General features: G+C 39.6%; 1 protein-coding gene across 2 annotated transcripts in view; it reads right to left on the reverse strand.

Annotated features, from left to right (window-relative positions):
- Positions 1–20,452, reverse strand: part of LOC130906351 (gap junction delta-2 protein-like) — a 45,615-nt gene extending 25,163 nt beyond the window's left edge. Inside the window, exons 1-2 of one of the 2 annotated variants that reach the window (XM_057820601.1) lie at positions 19,386–20,452; positions 14,403–14,459 (exon numbers count right to left, since the gene is read on the reverse strand). In XM_057820601.1, the coding sequence (XP_057676584.1) occupies positions 14,403–14,459; positions 19,386–19,456 (128 nt within the window). In that variant the 5' untranslated portion in view covers positions 19,457–20,452. The remainder of the gene's footprint in view (positions 1–14,402; positions 14,460–19,385) is intronic. The other variant, XM_057820602.1, reaches the window with a different exon arrangement.

A 20,452-nucleotide genomic window follows, 5' to 3' on the forward strand; every position in this document is an offset into this window, starting at 1 on the left:
AAAGGCAAACAAACAGGACAACACCCACTATGTTCAATGGTGCAGAACGGATTAATAATACTGTAATGAGTAACTCAATACTGTACATGAGACATAATGTTTATATGACATGATGTGCTGTTGTTCAAAAGTTTTGAATATAATTGCTGTTACGGTGAATACATTTACAGGACGCCATTTTAAGTTTACAGTGATCCCTCGTTTTTCGCGGTTAATGGGGACCAGAACCCACCGCGATGAGCGAAAAATCGCAAAGAAGCGCGCACGACCCCATCAAAAAAAGAAAAAAAAAAAAAAATCGTGTGTGTTCAATGTATTTATTCAAGATTTGGCATTGGAAAGAGATACATGTAAGACATGTTTTTTTTCTCAATTTTTATTCCCCAAATTGCAATTTTTTTTTTTTTTAATTACCGTATTTTTTGGACTATAAATTGCACCTGAGTATAAGTCGCACCAGCCATGAAATGCCCAACGAAGAGGAAAAAAAACATATATAAGTCGCACCGGAGTATAAGGTGCATTTTTAGGGGAAATTTACTTGACAAAATCCAACACATAGAACAGAAATGGCATCTTGAAAGGCAATTTAAAATAAAAATACAATAGAGAACAACATGCTGAATAAGTGTATAGCATGATAATGTTACATGATGCATGAACAACGAAATATGTTAAAGTAACATAGCTATTAAGAGTTATTCAGATAACTATAGCATAAAGAACATGCTAACAAGTTTACCAAACCATCAGTGTCACTCCAAAATGCCAAAATAACATGTGAAATGATATAATAATGTGTTTATATAATTTCACTCATAAGTCGCTCCAGAGCATAAGTCGCACCCCCAGCCAAACTATGAAAGAAAAATGCGACTTATAGTCTGAAAAATACGGTGTGTGTATATATATATATATATATATATGGCGAAAAAAACAGACAAGACTGAAAAAGCAGTTTTTTCTCTTGCTCTCCACTTTAAAAGCTGTATTTTAAGCCATAACAATAATTAATTTGTCCGTTTTACCCTGAAAACCCCCGTTTGCAGACGTCGCACAACCGCTTTTGTTTCAACCCAGCCATAAAACGAAGGTAATAATTATATTTATTATTCAAAATGTCTGTCGTTTTTAGCTTAGAATCATTAATTGATGTCTCATATTTTGTTTAAAGAAAAAAAAACGACTTTAAAAAATTATTCACTCACATATTTTAAACTTTTGAACAAATTATGTCACAATGAAAAAAATGGCGTCTGTAAAAAAGTCACGGCTATCTACCTCATAACTACCGCTTAACTGTTTTTTTTTTTCTTTGTTACTATCGCATTTTCTCCAATATTTTAGATGATAAATAATAGATCCAAACAAAAACATTTTAAAAAAATAAATAGAAACTTTTAAAACGGTAAATATATGAAAAAGAAAATCTCGACTACTGCTTGATGTCTGTGATTTCTGCATCGCGACCCTTGTTATATGATCATGTTTCACCCATAAAATCCCCCCAAAATCCGACTGTGGCCATTCACAGCTGTGTATTGACACTCGGTGATACATGCTACATGGAGTTTTTGGATCGAAAAATGTAAGTATGCAATAATATCTTGTTCAAATCATGGCGTCTTTAATTATGCTCTGTCATCCTCTCACCTCCAGTTAGGGTTGTGCAGTTTTAAAAAACAATTTTTTTTTTTCCAGAGATGCTCTCCTGTTCAAAATTTTTCTTCCCCGAGAAAATTGATATTTTAAACTTTCCAATGATGGCAACGATGACACGTGCATTTCGGACAGTTATGAAATTTGGCCATATTGGGGTCTCAGAGCGGAACTTCGAGTCACCTGAGTGGTTTCCACCATATATAGTGAGTTAATTTTATTGCTGACACTGAGTTTGGGGTCATCAACGTGTTTTGGCACCCTCCCTCCTAATCTGCCGATTATGACAGCAAATTCAATGTGGTAAAGCTTGGAACAAATTAGCCGATTTATATGTAAAACGTGATTCATTATACGAAAAAAAATCATGATACGAAAGCTGGAACGAATTCATTTCGTATCTTGAGGTACCACTGTGTATTATAAAAGTACACTGCACTCGACTCTGCAGTTCTTATACTTCATCAACCAATGACGTCCAATTAGCAGCAAACCAGTGGTGCGATAAATCACCACACAACACATATTTATGGTGCATAAATAAAGCAGTCAACTGCTTGGCTGCCAGCTTCTCCCAGTTCAAATGGATTGGGCGTCAAACGCCGTCAATGGCAGTGACATTTATGATATCATCTTTTTTTTTAAAAAAGACTGCATCTTGCGCATGGTTCACTGCGACACAGCAGTGAAACATTGCACATGCTCTGAGAACTTAGGCGGCCCATCAATACAGTCCTGGGATGAATAATATCCTGCAGTGAGTGAACGCTGAGCTCAGCTTTACCAGGAAAATCCACCATTAAACAGCAAAATCGATAGCAGTCAACACTGCACAAATAAACTAATGACAGCCCACTGGATTTGCAGACAAATAGTTTAATCTAAAAGTGAAATGAACTCCGGTCAGAAGAGAATGATGGACTGTTAATCAAATGTCGACTTGGATTTCGATCCTGGAAACTGATGGGAAATATTTGGACAACAAAGAGTGGTGCTGGAACTGAGATTATTTTGGGAGTGTTTGGGATGTCATATCGAAGTAGGGTACCTCCCCCTGCTGGATAACTTGACCTATTTAGGCTAAAATGAAGCTGGAATACAAATACTGAATCTTATGCGGCAGGACACCATTTAAGGAGGACATACAGTATCTTTCCATATGAAAGAAGTTGTTGAATTTTTGTATAAATGCTAAATACTACAGGTGTAGCAATACATCAGTGGGGATGAATGCATCCATTAGTCAAGCAATGATCCAATCAAATTGATTGAAATGCAAAATATTGATTAACTTGGTCATATCATGCTGTTTTCTTCTGGTTTCCAAATGTCTGACATCTTTAGGAAACAAAATTGTCAGAATCGCTTTGTATTTTTTATTGCTTTTACATCAGTGCTTCTCAATTACTTTCTATTACGGCCCCCCACCTCCCTCCCAGTAAGACGTAAAAATTTCGCCCCCCCCAACTCACTGCCGCCACTGCAAATAGTATAACCCTTTGTCTATAAAATTATAAGTACACCTGCATAACATTGTCATTTTGAGTATTAAAGAAAAACGTTATATTTACAATTTATACAATTTAGAATTTACAATAAAGTATAACTTTATTAACATTGTTGCTAGGCGGGATTCAGACTTAAGAGGCGTTCAGTCACAATCCCACAGATGTTAGCCTCACACCATTGGCTCCTCAGCCAAGCACATACACCAAATGTCTGTACTTGTGGTTCCTCACATACTAGGCAAGAATACTATAATTGTATCCTACTCGAGTTTTGCCGGTTAGCGAATTCACACTGTTTAATGTTATGCTAACTCTAATGTAGGTCGGACTTTCAGTAGCAAAATTAGTGCCGTGTGCCCCACGTCATAACACTGACGTCTTTTTACATTACTCACAGTGGCTGCTGCTGGCTGAAAAAAACTAATATTCCTCCTCTTCGAAGGGGGCGGAGGAGGGGGCATGTTGATATGTATTTCTGTCGGGGTTGTGTGCCTGTGTGTGTGTGAGGGGGTTATTGGTCTCATCATAAGCCAATGTGCGTTTGACGGGGACGAGAGAATGGACCGGCACATTCAGCCAGTGAAAAGGGGTAAATGTACCTCAGGACATAATGAAAATAATTCACTTAATAATGGTAGGGTCAATTCTATCCTACTCAAGTTTTGCAGGTTAGCAAATTCACAGTTTAATATTATGCTAACTCTGATGCAGGACAGACTTTCAGTGGCAAAATCAGTGGCGTGTTCCCCAGCGCCACAACATTGACATCTTTTTACATTACTTACAGTGGCTGCTGAAAAATAACGAGTATCCCTCCTCTTCGAAAGGGGTGGAGGAGGCGGCATGTTGATATTTCTGTCGGCGTTGTGTGAGTGTGCCTGTGTGTGCGAGGAGGGTAGGGATGTAGTCATAAGCCAATCAAATGTGCGTTTGAGGGGGAAAATGGACCGGCACATTCAGCCAGTAAAAAGGGGTAAATGTTAATCTGAAAACGATGAAAATAAATTATTTAATAATGGGAGGGTCAATTCTATCCTACTAAAATTTTGCAGGTTAGCAAATTCACACAGTTTAATGCTATGCTAACTCTGATGCAGGTCAGAATTTCAGTTGGAAAATTTGTGGCGTGTTCCCCACCGCCACAACATTGACGTCTCTTTGCATTACTTACAGTGGCTACTTCGAAGGGGGCGGAGGAGGCGGCATGTTGATATGTATTTCTGTCGGAGTTGTGTGACTGTGCCTGAGTGTGTGAGAGGGGTAGGGGTCTAGTCGTAAGCCAATCAAATGTGCGTTTGAGGGGTGGACGGCACATTCAGCCAGTAAAAAGGGCTAAATAAGTCTAACATAATGAAAACAAATCATTTAATAATGGTAGGGTCAATTCTATCCTTACAACTAAAGATGTCCCGATCGATCGGGATGCCGATCACGTCATTTTCAAAGTATCGGAATCGGCAAAAAAATATCGGACATGCCTTTAAAATCATTTTCTAATTGTATATAACGTTACAGACAAAATGTCTTACACTCATCCAGAGTAGTTTTAGTAGTTTAATTTTTTCTTAATTAATCAAGTTAAATAATTAACGATGCGCTGCACGACCCACTCACGCATTGTCGCGATCAATCTATAAATGCGCTGTTTTACCAATATATAGAGCTAAACGCAGTGTATAATGAGTAGAGAGAATTTTGACAGCCTTTGGAGCCTTTTTTTATTTGGCTGAAGCCTTACATTCCCTCTCTCAGCAATTAAAATTAATGTGGGAGGCAATGTGGGGAAGAAAGGTAGTAACTTCATCATTTTCTTGACACCCAATGTTCTTTCCCAACGCAGAGAAGATATATCAATTGGTGCCCCTACGCACAGTCATGGTTGCACTTCCCATCATGCATTTGGGAAATTTGGGATTTGGGAAATTTACTGAAAGCTCAACAAATACACTAGATGGCAATATTTAGTCACAATATACAAAGTCACATTTATCCTTTAAGAATTAGAAGTTTTTCTATTCATGGATCCCTCTCACAGAAAGAATGTTAATAATGTAAATGCCATCTTGAGGATTTATTGTCATAATAAACAAATACAGTAATTATGTACTCTAGGTTGAATGTATATATTCGTCCGAGTTTATTCATTTTTTTCTTAATGCATTGCCAAAATTATCGGGAATGATTGGAATTGAATCAGGAGCAAAAAAAAAAAGCAATCGGATCGGGAAATATCGGAATCGGCAGATATTCAAACTAAAACGATCGGATCGGGAGGAAAAAAAAACATGATCGGAACAACCCTACTTACAACATATGGGAAGACAATATAAATTACCTATATAACTGAACTCATTATAAAAAGCAAATAAAATTGTTGGTGGGGACAATTTGAGCATCCTGAAAAGTTGATAGTGTTTTGCTCCTATCGTCCCTATGCAAACCTACACCCTTGCTCTATGTTTTATTTAAGAAAAAAATCTGGGAAAGTACGTGTAAATGTTTAATTCTAATTGTGTGGAACAGATGTAGCTTTGGCTATGAATGAAGACACGCTTTAAAAAGCAACATGCTTCATTTGAAGACGCATCCTCTGTTGCTTATTAAAGTCGCTGTTTATTCAGCCAAAGCTGCATTGCTGTGTCTCCATAGATGGTGAATATTGCATGTAATTTCTCTCTAAATAGAACTGCGCTTCCAAATTCCGTGCAGAGGAATGTGAAAATTAAAAAGCACTATTTAGTAATACAGGAAAGACATTAATTGTTGATTTTGTTTAGATTTTTTTTTGCCTTGACGTCGCCTCTTCGCCTTCCTTCCATCTGGCGAGCTTTCAGATTTTATCTTCCCAGGATCACTCTCCTCTTCCATTATCTTAGCCTCTTTTCTCGCTCCACTTGTCTTTAGCTCGCAGCATTACAGAAGAGAGCGAGAGGCATCCACTTCCCCCCTTCCGCTCTACCTGCAAGGTGTACACCTCTGATTTGAGGATACCACCCCAAGGCTTCGTGCTTTTACGTTAGACGGAGGCACACGAGCACACCTGCGATCTCGAGAAAGTCTAAACACAGCAAGGAAGAAATATACGGTACCTTTAAAAAGTAGTAAATGTATTGCGTGCGGTTTAAAGACCTTTCCAGAATGAGCGTGAGCTTTGCGGGGTCACCTTGGCGCGTAATGTAATGGCCCTAAAAGCTAAATGTCCTTCATGTTGAATTATTTTTTGTTTGCATGTAACCCGATCTCTTTTGGAGAGAACGTATTTGTCCTTTTGTATTGTTAAAACGGAACTTTTTGACATTAGGATTAAAGTGCCTATGATGGCAAAAAGCATGTTTATTGTATCTATTCAATTTTTTTAATGAGTGACTTCCTGGATTGCTGAAGAATGCGAATGTGACAGCAGCTGGCTAATCATCTTCAGTACAGCCAATACTACACTATGCAAAACGACTGCGGATTCAGCTGATTTTGCGGATTATTTCGTTTGTTTTTCACACCCTGCCAGCCCAATGTGCTGCAGGCTTTTGTTGCTGCACCAGGGAGAGGCGTGTGAGCCTTTTTGGGTTTCAAAAAGTTCCTTTTCACCGCAGACCATTGATCAAGACATTTCTTACCAGGTGTGTGTTTTATAGTGGGCAGGGCAGCTTTAAACCACTCATCAGTGAATGGGCACACACCTGACTTAAAATGTTTGGTAAAAATGAAAGATGTCCCGATCGATTGGCAGGGTCCGATCACGTCATTTTCAAAGTATCGGAATCGGCAAAAAAATATTGGACATGTCTTTTTTTATTATATATATATTTTTTAATTAAATCGTTTTCTAATTGTATTTAATGTTACAAGGCAAGGCAAGGCAAATTTATTTATACAGCACAATTCAACACAAGGCAATTCAAAGTGCTTTACATCACATGAAGACCATAAAAATCACATTTAAATCAACACAACGTAAAAACCAAGACAAAAGATCGCATTTAATCACAGAATAAAAATAAATAAATAAAAATAAAACAAAAATAAAAATAAAGCAAAAACTACTACTACTAATAATCATTGAAATCAGCAATGGAGATAAGCACAAGAGGAATAGAAGGCAGGTAGATTGAAATATATAGACAGTTATGGATATGCAGTGCTAAACAAAAGTGTTTTTAGCCCTGATTTAAAGGAGCTAACAGTTTGAGCATACTTCAGACGTTCGGGTAACTTGTTCCAGAGGTGAGGAGCATAATAACTAAATGCTGCCTCACCCTGCTTGGTTCTTGTTCTTGGAACATGCAGAAGACCCGTTCCAGACGACCTTAGGGGTCTAGATGTCTCATAGGAATCTAACAAGTCAAGCATGTATTTTGGTCCAAGGCCATTAAGTGTTTTGTAGACGAGCAGTAGTATTTTATAGTCTATCCTTTGACTCACTGGAAGCCAGTGTAGCGATTTCAAAACCGGTGTAATGTGGTCCAGCTTCCTTGTATTTGTGAGGACTCTGGCTGCAGCATTCTGTACTAGCTGCAGCTTCAGTTTTGTCAATTTTGTCTGCAGTACAGACAAAATGTCTTACACTCATCCAGAGTCTTTAGTTTTGGCTTAAAGTAGGGCTATAAAATTTATCGCATTGATGGCGGTAATTACATTTTTTAAAATTAATCACGTTAATATATTTAACGCAATTAACGCATACGCTGCACGACTCACTCACGCATTGTCGCGTTCAATCTATAATGGCGCCATTTTACCAATATATAGAGCTAAAAGGCAGCGTAAAATGAGTGGAGTGAATTTTGGCAGTCTTTGGAGCCTTTTTTAATTGGCTAAAACCTTAAAATCCCTCCCAACAATTAGAAATATCGTGGGAAGCACTGTGGGAAAGAAAGTCAGTAGTTGATCGTTTTCTTAACACCCTATGTTATTGTCCAACGCAGAGAAGATATATCAATTGGTGCCACTACGCACAGTCATGGTTGCACTTCCCATCATGCATTTGGGCATGGCTACAGTATCATTTACTGAAAGCTCAACAAATACACTCGATGGCAATATTTAGTCACAATATACAAAGTCACATTTATCCTTTAAGAATTATAAGTCTTTCTATCTGTGGGTCCCTCTCACAGAAAGAATGTTAATAATGTAAATGCCATCTTGAGGATTTATTATCATAATAAAAAAATACAGTACTTATGTACTGTATGATGAATGTATATATTCGTCCGAGTTTTATTCATTTTTTTCTTAATGCATTGCCAAAATGTATATGATCGGGAAAAATTGTCGGGAATGATTGGAATTGAATCGGGAGCAAAAAAAAGCAATCGGATCGGGAAATATCGGGATCGGCAGATACTCAAACTAAAACGATCGGGATCGGATCGGGAGCAAAAAAATATGATTGGAACAACCCTAGTAAAAATTGGTTTCAATTGCTCTTTAAGTCTCCTTAGGTAGAGGGTTCACGTACTTATTTTTCCCCTTCTGTCATTGTTTGCATGCTATCCTCATTAAAATATGAAAACCTATAAATGTTTGGGTGGTTTTAGTTAAAGCAGACACTGTATTTTCATCTGTGTGATTTTGACAAAGATCAGATCACATTTGGTGGTGAGTTTATGCAGAAATGTGAAAATTCCAAAATGTTCAGATACTTTTTCATCCCACTGTATACCACTGAGTTGTCCGATATTATTGGTGGCTGATAATCCCAATATGTGCAAGCCTGCAGCCTTTGTACATAGGCCGGTTACAGCCTAGCAAAGCAGCTATGCTTAGACTGACCTTTACATGTCACGAAACTAAGATGCTTGGAATTTGTAAACTGATGGAAAGGCCCTAATCACTCATGGTGCACAAATAAAATGAAATGAAAAATAATGAATTAGGAACTCAACAAATATAACTACTGTGTTACCAGAAAGAAATAGTCACCAAGAAAAGTAATACAACACATAATTTATGCCTCATTGAAGTTGGCCCACCATTAGACACAATTATTTATAAAAGTGATGTAAATCATCTCTATGTTTGTGCTGCCATAATTTTAAGATATTTACAATTCTTTTAAAGGTTAATCTGATGTCAACCAGCCCCCCATTTTGATTAAAAACAGCTAAAAATGGTGTCAATCGTTTATGCTTCATTTGTGCTGTAAAAAGTTTTGTTTGAGCTGCTATCGTTTTTGAGATATCGAAATATTAGTTTCGAGTGATGACGTCACACAGCTGTATTTTCATCTGTGTGATTTTGACAAAGATAAGATCACATTTGATGGTGAGTTTATGCAGAAATGTAAGAAATTCCAAAAGGTTCCGATACTTTTTCATACCACTGTATGCTAGAGTTGTCCGATATCATTGGTGGCTGATAATCTCGGCAGTTAAAAGCCTATAATATAAAATTGGAAAATATTGGGATTGGTTTTACGCCAAGATGTAGACGCCTGCAGCCTTTGTACATGGGCCGGTTACAGTTTAGCAAAGCAGCTATGCTTGGATTGACCTCTAGATGTCTCAAAACTAAGATGGAAAAATAAATAATTATGAACCTATCACATATAACTACTGCGTTACCAGAAAGAAATAGTAACTAAGAAAAGTAATACAACACATAATTTATACCTCCTTGAAGTTGGCCCACCATTAGACACAAATTTTTATAAAAGTGATGTAAATCGTCTCTGCTATGTTTATGCTGCCATCATTTTAAGATATTTACAATTCTTTTAAAGGTTAATCTGAGGTCAACCAGCCCCCCATTTTGATTAAAAATGGCTGAAAATGGTGTCAATCGTTTATGCTTCGTTTGTGCTATAAAAAATTTAGTTTGTGCCGCTATCGTTTTTGAGATATCGAGATATTAATTTCGAGTGATGATGTCACGCAGCTGCATTCATCTGTGTGATTTTGACAAAGATCACATCACATTTGATGGTGATTTTATGCAGAAATGTAAGAAATTCCAAAAGGTTCTGATACTTTTCCATACCACTGTATACTAGAGTTGTCCAGTATTATTGGTGGTTGATAATCTCAGCAGTTAAAACCTTATAATATCATATTGGAAAATATTGGGATTGGTTTTACGCCAGGATGTACAAGCCTGCAACCTTTGTACATGGGCCGGTTACAGTTTAGCAAAGCAGCTATGCTTAGATTGACCTCTAGATGGCTCAAAACTAAGATGCTTTGGATTTGGAAACTGAAGTAAATGTTCTAATCACTCATGGTGCACAAATAAAATGAAAAGTAATTAATTATGAACCTATCACATATAACTACTGCGTTACCAGAAAGAAATAGTAACTAAGAGAAGTAATACAACACATAATTTATACCTCCTTGAAGTTGGCCCACCATTAGACACAAATTTTTATAAAAGTGATGTAAATCGTCTCTGCTATGTTCGTGCTGCCATCATTTAAAGATATTTACAATTCTTTTAAAGGTTAATCTGAGGTCAACCAGCCCCCCCATTTTGATTAAAAACTGCTAAAAATGGTGTCAATCGTTTATGCTTCGTTTGTGCTGCTATCTTTTTTTTTTAGATATTGAGATATTAATTTCGAGTAATGACGTCACACAGCTGTATTTTCGTCTTTGTGATTTTGAAAAAGATCCGATCACATTTGATGGTGATTTTATGCAGAAATGTAAGAAATTCCAAAAGGTTTAGATACTTTTTCATACCACTGTATTTTGCATTGCAATTGTAATTGCGTTCATTGCTGGAATATGAACATATTTTACAAAAGGAGCTCATCCTTCCAAAGGATAAACCTCGTCACCTTGTGTAATGAGTCATTGTATGCAAGCCACCTGCAGTTAATCTGAGGCATAGAAGCAAATTTCAACCCATCCTTTTCCTAGACTGTAATTAAACCAAGCAACATCGCTTGGCGCTTTCTATTTCTACTTTAATTACACACCTAATTCCATAGTACAGTCTACCTCAAGACTGCAATTAAGAGAAAAATATAATAGCACTCGGAGCACACATGTCTGATGGTGTAATGCAATTTTCATATAGAAGGAGAACATTCATACAAGTGAGTGACATGCAAAGGACAACTATCAACCAAATGGGAAACAATAACGTCATGTCATTTCAGCTACAGTGCAGACATGCAATGTATTCATCCTTTCAAGTACTACACAAGCTAAACATTCGAATGGTGCTGCCATTGAGCAGTTGCTGCATGCTCCGGCCACACTGGGTGAAAATACAAATCACTCCTGACCACACCCAACTGGAGAGGTTGGCTGTGGTCAGTGGTGCGACAGACTTGAACCTTTCAACCCACAGAGGTCAGTGCATCAATTTGGACTCCATACAAAATTGAGGGTGTGGAGTGGGTCCAATGTAGGAGGCACCTGTACAGCATAAAACTGTGCCAGAGGGTGAACAGCATTCTCCAACTTGCTGGGAAATTCAGATGGATTTCCTGACCATGCAAATACATGCTTAATGTTGGGGATTCAGATGCTAAGAAACGGGGTTTGTCATCTACTCTAGCCACAGTGGTGGATGAAGTACTCACTGTTTTTAAGTAAAAGTACAGATACAGGGGGGGAAAAAATACTGAAGTAAAAGTATAAGTATCTAACAAAAGAATTACTCAAGTAAAAGTACAAAAGTACTTACTTTAAAGACTTGGAGGCTCTAATAAGCTACAAATGTTCTCCATTACGAAAATATGTTAATAGAAACATAAAATATGGTCATTGATTTAAAAATCTATAATATTTAGAACATGTTTTGACCTACGGGGGGCGCCATATTTTATGCACGCAATGCACGCTGGGTGAGATAACGCAGTCAGGTTGGACTGGGAAAATAGTTTGCTAGCTTGCATGTGAAGCTAGTATGACGACTGGCATGATTTTGTCATATTTTGCCGCTGGTCAGACTGTTTTGTTACAGAGATGTGGGATGAGTTCCCAACATCGTACCAGCATCCAATTCCAGCTCATCAGCAGTGTCTTTGAACCGATCCTAGGCGGTTTGCCGAGATATTGACTTGATGCAATTTGACAGTTTCTATATCCCTTTGTTGCTAGTGTTTTATCCATGTGAGACGTCTGAGTCTGCTTCTGTCATACAAGGCGACAGTCCCGCAGGACACAACGCTGCCACAAGAGGGCAATGCTTTTGACCACTCCATAAAATACTTTTGGACTTTTTGGATAGTTATTCTGAGGTACTTACAGGGTTAATTCCGACTTGCGCGGAAATTCGAGTTACGTCACCAGCGTGTGAATGGAACTCGTTCATAACGCGTGGACTACCTGTACTTTTAATTGGTTACATGCCACAATTGTTCAATTTTACTAAATGTTATTATAAATACATATATTATTGCCATTGATTTGAATGTCTATAATATGTTTTGACCTACGGAGGGCGCCATGTTTTACGCGCGCAACGCACGGTGTGGGTGATGACGTGGTCAGGTTGGACTGGGAGAATAGCTGTGCTAGCTAGCAGGCAAAGCTAGTATGACGACTGGCATGATTTTGCCACATTCTGCCGCTAGTCAGATTGTTTTGTTACAGAGATGTGGGGCCCGATATTGTACCTGCATCTAATTCCAGCTCATCAGCATTGTCTTTAAACCGATCCTGGGCGGTTTGCCAAGATATTGACTTGCTGCCATTCGCCAGTTTCTATATCCCTTTGTTGCTCGTTTTTTATCCTTTATTCATGTGAGACGTCTGAGTCTGCTTCTGTCATACAAGGCGACAGTCCCGCAGGACCCAACGCTGCCACCAGAGGACAGTGTTTAGACCACTCCATACAATAGTTTTGGACTTTTGGATAGTCATTTTGGGTACTTACAGGGTTAATTCTGACTTACATGGAAATTCGAGTTACATCGCCAGCGTACGAATGGAACTCGTTCGTAATGTGTGGACTACCTGTACTTTTTATTGGTTACATGCCACAACTGTTCTTTTTTTCTAAAATATATTATTATAAATACATAAATTATTGCCATTGATTTAAATATCTTTAATATGTTTTGCCCTACGGAGGGCGCCATGTTTTTACATGCCCAATGCACGGTGGGGGTGATAGCGTGGTTGGGTTTGAGTGGGAGAATAGCTGTGCTAGCTAGCAAGCGAAGCTAGTATGACGACTTGCATGATTTTGTCACATTCTGCCACTAGTCATATTGTTTTGTCACAGAGATGAGGGATGAGTTCCCGACATCGTACCTGCGTCTAATTCCAGCTCATCAGCAGTGTCTTTAAACCGATCCTAGGCGATTTGCCAAGATATTGACTTGCTGCAATTTGACAGTTTCTATATCCCTTTGTTGCTAGTTTTTTATCCTTTATCCATGTCAGATGTCTGAGTCTGCTTCTGTCATACAAGGCAACAGCTCCACCAGACCCAACACTGCCACCAAAGGGCAGTGTTTTGACCATTCCATACAATACTGTTATACTTTTTTGAGAGTTATTTTGGAGTACTTACAGGGTTAATTCCGACTTACGCGGAAATTCGAGTAATGTCGCCAGCGTTGGAAGGGAACTCGTTCGTAACCCGTGGACTACCTGTACTTTTACTTAGTTACATTCCACCACTGTCAAGCTACTACAACAAAGACTATTAGAACTGTGTGGACAAGCAGGAAGACTTCATCGGAAAGCGCTTATGTTACAGCTAATGCCCGATGGGCCAACTTCAGGGGCTCGCAGGACAAACACAGTCAGAGGGAAACCAAAACACGTCTGAATGTTAATTTCCTGAGGGTGTCAACCACTATCGAGATTGTTTTGTCCATTTCGCGTTAACACTTAACCTTGTTTGTGTAATTTTGGGTGATTAAGCTAATGGGCTATCATAAAAAACACAACCAAAACAAGTACTTAAAGGGCTATTCTAAATTGAGCCAGAAAAGCTTCTAGCCTGATTATTATAGTGACTCAGGGAACCATTTTAATGTTCTTCCAGTGAAGTGCATGATCAACAAATAGCTTAATTAAGCACAGGAGAGGGAGCCATTTACATTGTTAGCGTGTTCATTATGACTTTTGTAAGCAGACAAATTGAGAGTTGCTTCCAGGCCTCTGAAAAACCACAGGTGGCATACAGTTGACTTCGCATTTCAATCATTTTTTGTTGACCACTCGGGGCGGAAAGACTCATTTAAAACAAACAAAAAAACAGTCACAACAGTTAGCAATTAGCTTAGCAAGTAGCCATGGCTGACATGTTAGCAAACAGTTGCCTACTTACAAATCCAGTAGAAACAGAGCAACACGGACATCCCTTTGGTCTCCTTTTTCCGGCCACCTGTTGAACGCAATTCCAATATTCACCAATTTTAGCCCTTGTGCTCTCGGTTAGCAATTGCATTCCTTGCTTACTCGGACAAGAAGTAAAAGAAATTAGCTCAAAAAACAGCTCCACAAGGACTTGAAATCTTGATTCTCAGTGGTAACCACGTACCTTGTGTTCAAATAATTTCAGCCACAGACAACCTGGATGAAAATGACATCGTTGAAAGATTTCTCACCGATCACGGTCAAGTTTGGCGTAATGTAATGTTGCTCACGTCATCTCTGTCATCGAAAAATGAATGTTAACTCATTCGCTGACAGGTCAGGTATATGTATAGTTAACAGAGTATGTGTTGTGGTAGTCAAATTCATTCATTCATTTAGTTTGTTAATAAAAATGAATGAAAAATAAACTTTTTTTTTTTTTTCTTTTTTTTTTAAATTAAAAATCCGATCCTTTTCGCGCGATTTCCGTTCACATGATCAGATCGGGGAGATCCCCAGTATAGGCCTGTAGGTAGTATCAATACAGGAACCTCTCTGAATGAAATCTTAAGATTTAGTGAAGCGTTCTTTTGATTATGTGTCATTTGTTTAATGCAGTGGTTCTTATCCCTGCTAAAGGTCCCGAACCCCACAAGTTTCACATATGCATTCACTGAAACCTTTGGAATTAGATGATTAAAAGAAAAAGAAAAAAGTCAAAACCATTATATCTGACCTAATCCCTAAGCAGATTCCCATTCAACTTCTCATTTTCACCACATTGTTTAAACAGGTAAAAATTTGAGTCCACGCTGTTCATCATATCAAGTGTGAGTCAACCTTCCACTGAGCAAAACAGTTTCTCCTCACAACAGATAGATTGGATAGATTAGATAGATTGGGGGCAAGCTAGTCAAAAACCTACTGTAATTTTCGGACTATAAGGCACGACTTTGCGATCTTCTCCGTCTAAACAATCCAACCCGTTCACTTCGCTCTACCACTATTCTTCCCCTCTCCGTCCCCCGTGTCCGCCTCTCCACCTTTGGTTCCAGAGCTTTTAGTCATTGCGCCCCCCAGCTCTGGAACTCCCTACCCCCTGATCTTCGCAGCATATCTACCCTATCACTTTTCAAATCTAGACTAAAAACACACCTGTTCACTCTTTCTTACCCACCATAACCCCTAGCTTTGTTATATTTTTATTTCTTTTTATTGTGCTTTTAATTTTTTATCCTTTTAATACCTTTTTATCATACTGTGATTCCATGTCTCTTGTGAAGGGTCTTTGTGTGTTTTGAAAAGCGCTCTAGAAATAAAATGTATTATTATTATTATTATTATTATTATTAACTGACTTTTAGCCGCCACCCACGAAATTAGACATGAAAACGGCATTTGTTCATAGATAAGCCACACTGGACTATAAAATGCAGCTGTCCTCACTGTATTATGGGATATTTACACCAAAAGTTTTTAACCAGTAATACTTTATCATAAAATTGTCATGAGCCCAAATGAAACACCATGAAGCTCTGAACCAATTGGATGCAAAGCTTCATTGCTTCAAGAAGCTTCATTTAGCCATCACTGCTCCCTTGGGGGAGACATTCAACGTTTGCTGCCACCTGCTGCCAACAGTGTTGTCGTCCAACATGCCTCCTAGCATGCATTGCGGCTCTACAGACAAAATTCATGCTCTGTGCTAATTATTTCTTACTGTTACTCTTCCAGTTGTTACAATAATTGCACATTATGGTATTTGATAACACTTTATTTGACAGTGGCGCCATTAGACTGTCATAAGACAATCATAATTATGACATGACACTGTCATAAGCATTAATGAATGCTTATAACAGATGTCATTTAGGGTCATCCAGGAAATTATCTCACTTTTAAATTGTTGAAATTCGCCTGCCCAGTCAAGCCGCACGGAAACAGCAACAGCCAAAACAAGTGCCGCTCGGCCGATTCTGCCTCGCGTGCGCCAATCGGGAAGGCGGAACTTCGCGCGTTCTCTTCCTATTTTAACCCTTTGTACTGACTCCATGTTTCAAAAGTTTAAAGAAGACTCACCGAAAACAGTTTGACAATTTATTCGTCGACAATGGTCAAAAACAACGCAAAAACAGACGACGGAGGGAACAATGCTGAATCCAAAGCAAGGCTACGTAGCAAATGTTTCCGAGCAGCAAATCTGTCTTATCTCAGTGTCCAGTGTTTTTTAAGTCTGTGGGCCGGCCGAAGGTGTGTCCGGGCGTTGCTTTGGGATCATCCCTCTCTGGCCGGTTTCGGGCTGTTTAGGTTCGTGCGTGAATGGGATGTGGTTGCCACAGCGACCGACACTGGTCTCGTCGTCACAAGCGCCTGCTATCAACTTTGTTTATCCGAGCTGGCTCTACTTGTTTTAGGACAAAGCGTGCTGGTCTTTGTCCTTGTTCGTTTGTCGGGAGGACTGATTGCCAGAGTTGGTGCTTGTTCTCTCTTGCTCGTGGCGCCCACGTTGGGCTTCTGTGATAAGATGGCGTTGTGTATCTATTCTGTTTCTTTAAACTATGGTGTGCTATTTATTTTACATTAGGTGTGTTAGATTAGTGCAGTCCTACAGTGAATATGAGAAATGATACTATTCCCTGATTGATTATATTACGTGTGTTCGAGTAATGCAAACAGTTAGACGGTGCCTACGAGAAACGGTACCATTTTTCCTTTTCCCCCTCATGAGCGCCGATAAGGTGATTAACTTTACTGCGTCGAGGGCACGGAGTGAAGTCTGCCTAAACTATAGTTAGATGAATGTGTTCGACCAGGGGTTTCCAAACTTTTTGCAAAGCGGGCAGATTTGGTGTGGTAAAAATGTAGAGGGCCGACCTTGGCTGACGTCCTTTACGTAGAACATTATATTTAAGCAAATCTTAGCAAGCCATTCTGTGTGTCACATTTGCTTTATTATTATTTTTAAAATTAATTTAGGGCTGTCAAAATTATCGCGTTAACGGGTGGTAATTATTTTTTTATTTAATCACGTTAAAATATTTGACTCAATCAACGCACATGCCCAGCTCAAACAGATTAAAATGACAGCACAGTGTCATGTCCACTTGTTACTTGTGTTTTTTGTGTGTTTTGTCGCCCTCTTCTGGCGCTTGGGTGCGACTGATTTTATGGGTTTCAGCACCATGAGCATTGTGTAATTATTGACATCAACAATGGCGAGCTTCTAGTTTATTTTTTGACTGAAAATTTCACAGACTTTATTAAAACGAAAACATTAAGAGGGGTTTTAATATAACATTTCTATAACTTGTACTAACAATTATCTTTTAAGAACTACAAGTCTTTCTATCCATCGATCGCTTTAACAGAATGTTAATGTTAATGCCATCTTGTTGATTTATTGTTATAATAAACAAATACAGGACTTATGTACAGTATGTTAAATGTATATATATGTCTTGTGTCTTATCTTTCCATTCTAACAATAATTTACAGAAAAATATGGCATATTTCATAGATGGTTTGAATTGCGATTAATTACCATTAATCAATTTTTAAGCTGTGATTAACCCGATAAAAATTTTAATCGTTTGACAGCCCTAAATTAATTATTTCAACAGTCTCGCAACCAGCCTTTGTGGCGTTCTCTATCGACTCTCGGGCTCTTGCGAAATACTGCTGCTGTAAAATTAAACTAGCTTCAAGTTGCTTCAATTTCTCGCTACGTATCTTCCCTGTAATCTTGTCGTACATGTCAGCGTGTCTTGTTTGGTAATATCGCCTCACATTGAACTCTTTAAAAACAGCGACTGTCTCTTTGCAAATGACGCAGACACAGTTGTTGCGTATTTTAGTGAAGAAATAGTCCAATTTCCACCTATCCTTGAAGCGTCGGCCGTCACAGTCAACTTTCTTTTTTGTTGTTGATTGTCCTCATTTTAGAAATGGGGAATAAAGGGAAACACGGGCTAATGTTGCTTAGAGTGCTGCTGCCTTTTAGTGGGTAAATGAGGAGCAGCATTTAGTGTGTAAGCTACTTCATATGCTGGTAGCAGTACTGCTGACCAATTTATTAAGTCTGTGTGCGGGCCAGACGTTATTGATTTTATGACAGAGGCTGGGGGCCGGATGAAATTTGACCACGGGCCGCATTTGGCCCCCGGGCCGGACTTTGGACATGGATGTGTTAGACTAATGCAAACAATAATATGGTGTGTGCGAGAACGGTACCTTTTCCCTTCAAAATGGATGCAAAAGATCCAAACTGGACATAAATGATGTTAGTGACATCATTTGCCAGATAATAATTAATGACATATGTCATAAGCATTCAGTATGATATATGATAGTGTGCTGTCATAATTATGACAGTCTGATGACGCTAATGTCAAATAAGTGTTACCTATTAACCCAAATAAATAAACTGCGCTGGACTATAAGTGCAGGATTCAAAATGAGAGGGAAAAGTAGTGGCTTAAAGTCCGAAAATTACAGCAAACTAACACTCCACTTTGCTTAGGGCGCTGTGGGTCCTTGCCGAACCTTTTAGACTTACTCACCGAACCCCTGGGGTTCGATCGAACCCAGGTTAAGAACCACTGGTTTAATGGTTAAGTGCGAAAGGGGACGTGAAGATGCTTGGTCAGTTTGGAGTACAGGAATCTAAAATAAGGGAATTGTGCTCAGTATTTGGGATGTCACGATGCATAGATCTGGATCGATTTATCGATTCTTTAAGCAATATCGAATTGAAATCAAAAATGCCCGTCAACATAAGTGAAATGCCGTGTAAGTAATGTCGTATTGAATCGATCGAAGGCCCTTGAATTCGATCTTGGCAGACTTCGGCAAAAATCGCGTTGTCATGAAATTGCTGATTTACACCCCTACGTAGTAGAGATGTCCTCGGCAAAGACACACATAAACAGTCCCCAAAATGAATCTTGTTTCTTACCTGCCAATCATGGTGGAGTGCTGCTGGACAGCTGCCTCCAGCAGCCTCTCCAGGATGGTCCATTCTCCCATGGTGAAGAGTCAGGACGAGCAAACTGCGGACTCGGAGGTGACCTTTCTTCTTCTCGGAGGGGTCACGGGCACTGCTCGCCTCCCCCAGCTTCGCGTGGCACCAGCTCCCTTTTGACCTCTACACCTGGCCTTGGGTGATGTTGTGCTTCCTCCAGGCCAGTGGTGAAGAGGTGCTGATCTGCTCGCCTCCCCCCTTTGCTTTGCTCTTCTCCCTCCCTCCTTCCCTTGTGCAGCGATGCTTGTCCTCCCCTGCCGCACCACTCTGTTCTGCACTACAGCATATGCTATACCTCACTGTTTGACAGGCATGATCAGCCTCTCTTTTTTAGCCAGTCTACCTCCAGGGCGCCGCTTTCTGTACTTCAGCCGGCCTCCCTGCCACTAGTACCCGTCCTTGCATGGTCTTCACTTGTCTTGCTACTCTCACCTCAAGACACATGAGGCATTTGGCTGATCCTGGCCGGCTTACCTCAACGCGCAGAAGCATAAACAAAGGCTCTCGCACTGGATAAAAGCCTCGACTGGCGCTCTCCTACTTCCTACTGAGGACTGCAGAGCCGCAGCAGCGCACAGAGCTCCTGTCTGCTGAATGTCATTTTATGACTGGAGGAATGGTCTCTCCCAAAGCTCCGAGCGCTACAAGGACCCATAAAAAACGGCACGCATAGACACACATGTACAAGCGCGCTGCCACCGAGCCCTTTGGTGATAAATCAGCTGCATGCGGGCAAGCTGAAGCAAGGCTCTGCAGACCTCCCGTCCTGCCTCGTCCCCCTTTGCTAATTTGAGCACACTCCAGTGCTCAGAGTCACGTCTGCTGCAGAGAGCAATGTCCTGTAAAGCCGATTTCTGGGCTCCATCATCTCGGCTCCCGCTAACCTTCTTACTCACGTTTCTGTCGATCTTCCCCGACTAGATCTGCTCTCAGCGCTCAGTCCCCATCTCTGCGTTCCCTCTCCACCTCTGCTCGCTTCTCGTGCATGGAATTGCTCTATC

The sequence above is a fragment of the Corythoichthys intestinalis genome, chromosome 18 (genome assembly GCF_030265065.1).
Source record: "Corythoichthys intestinalis isolate RoL2023-P3 chromosome 18, ASM3026506v1, whole genome shotgun sequence".
Classification (NCBI taxonomy): domain Eukaryota; kingdom Metazoa; phylum Chordata; class Actinopteri; order Syngnathiformes; family Syngnathidae; genus Corythoichthys; species Corythoichthys intestinalis.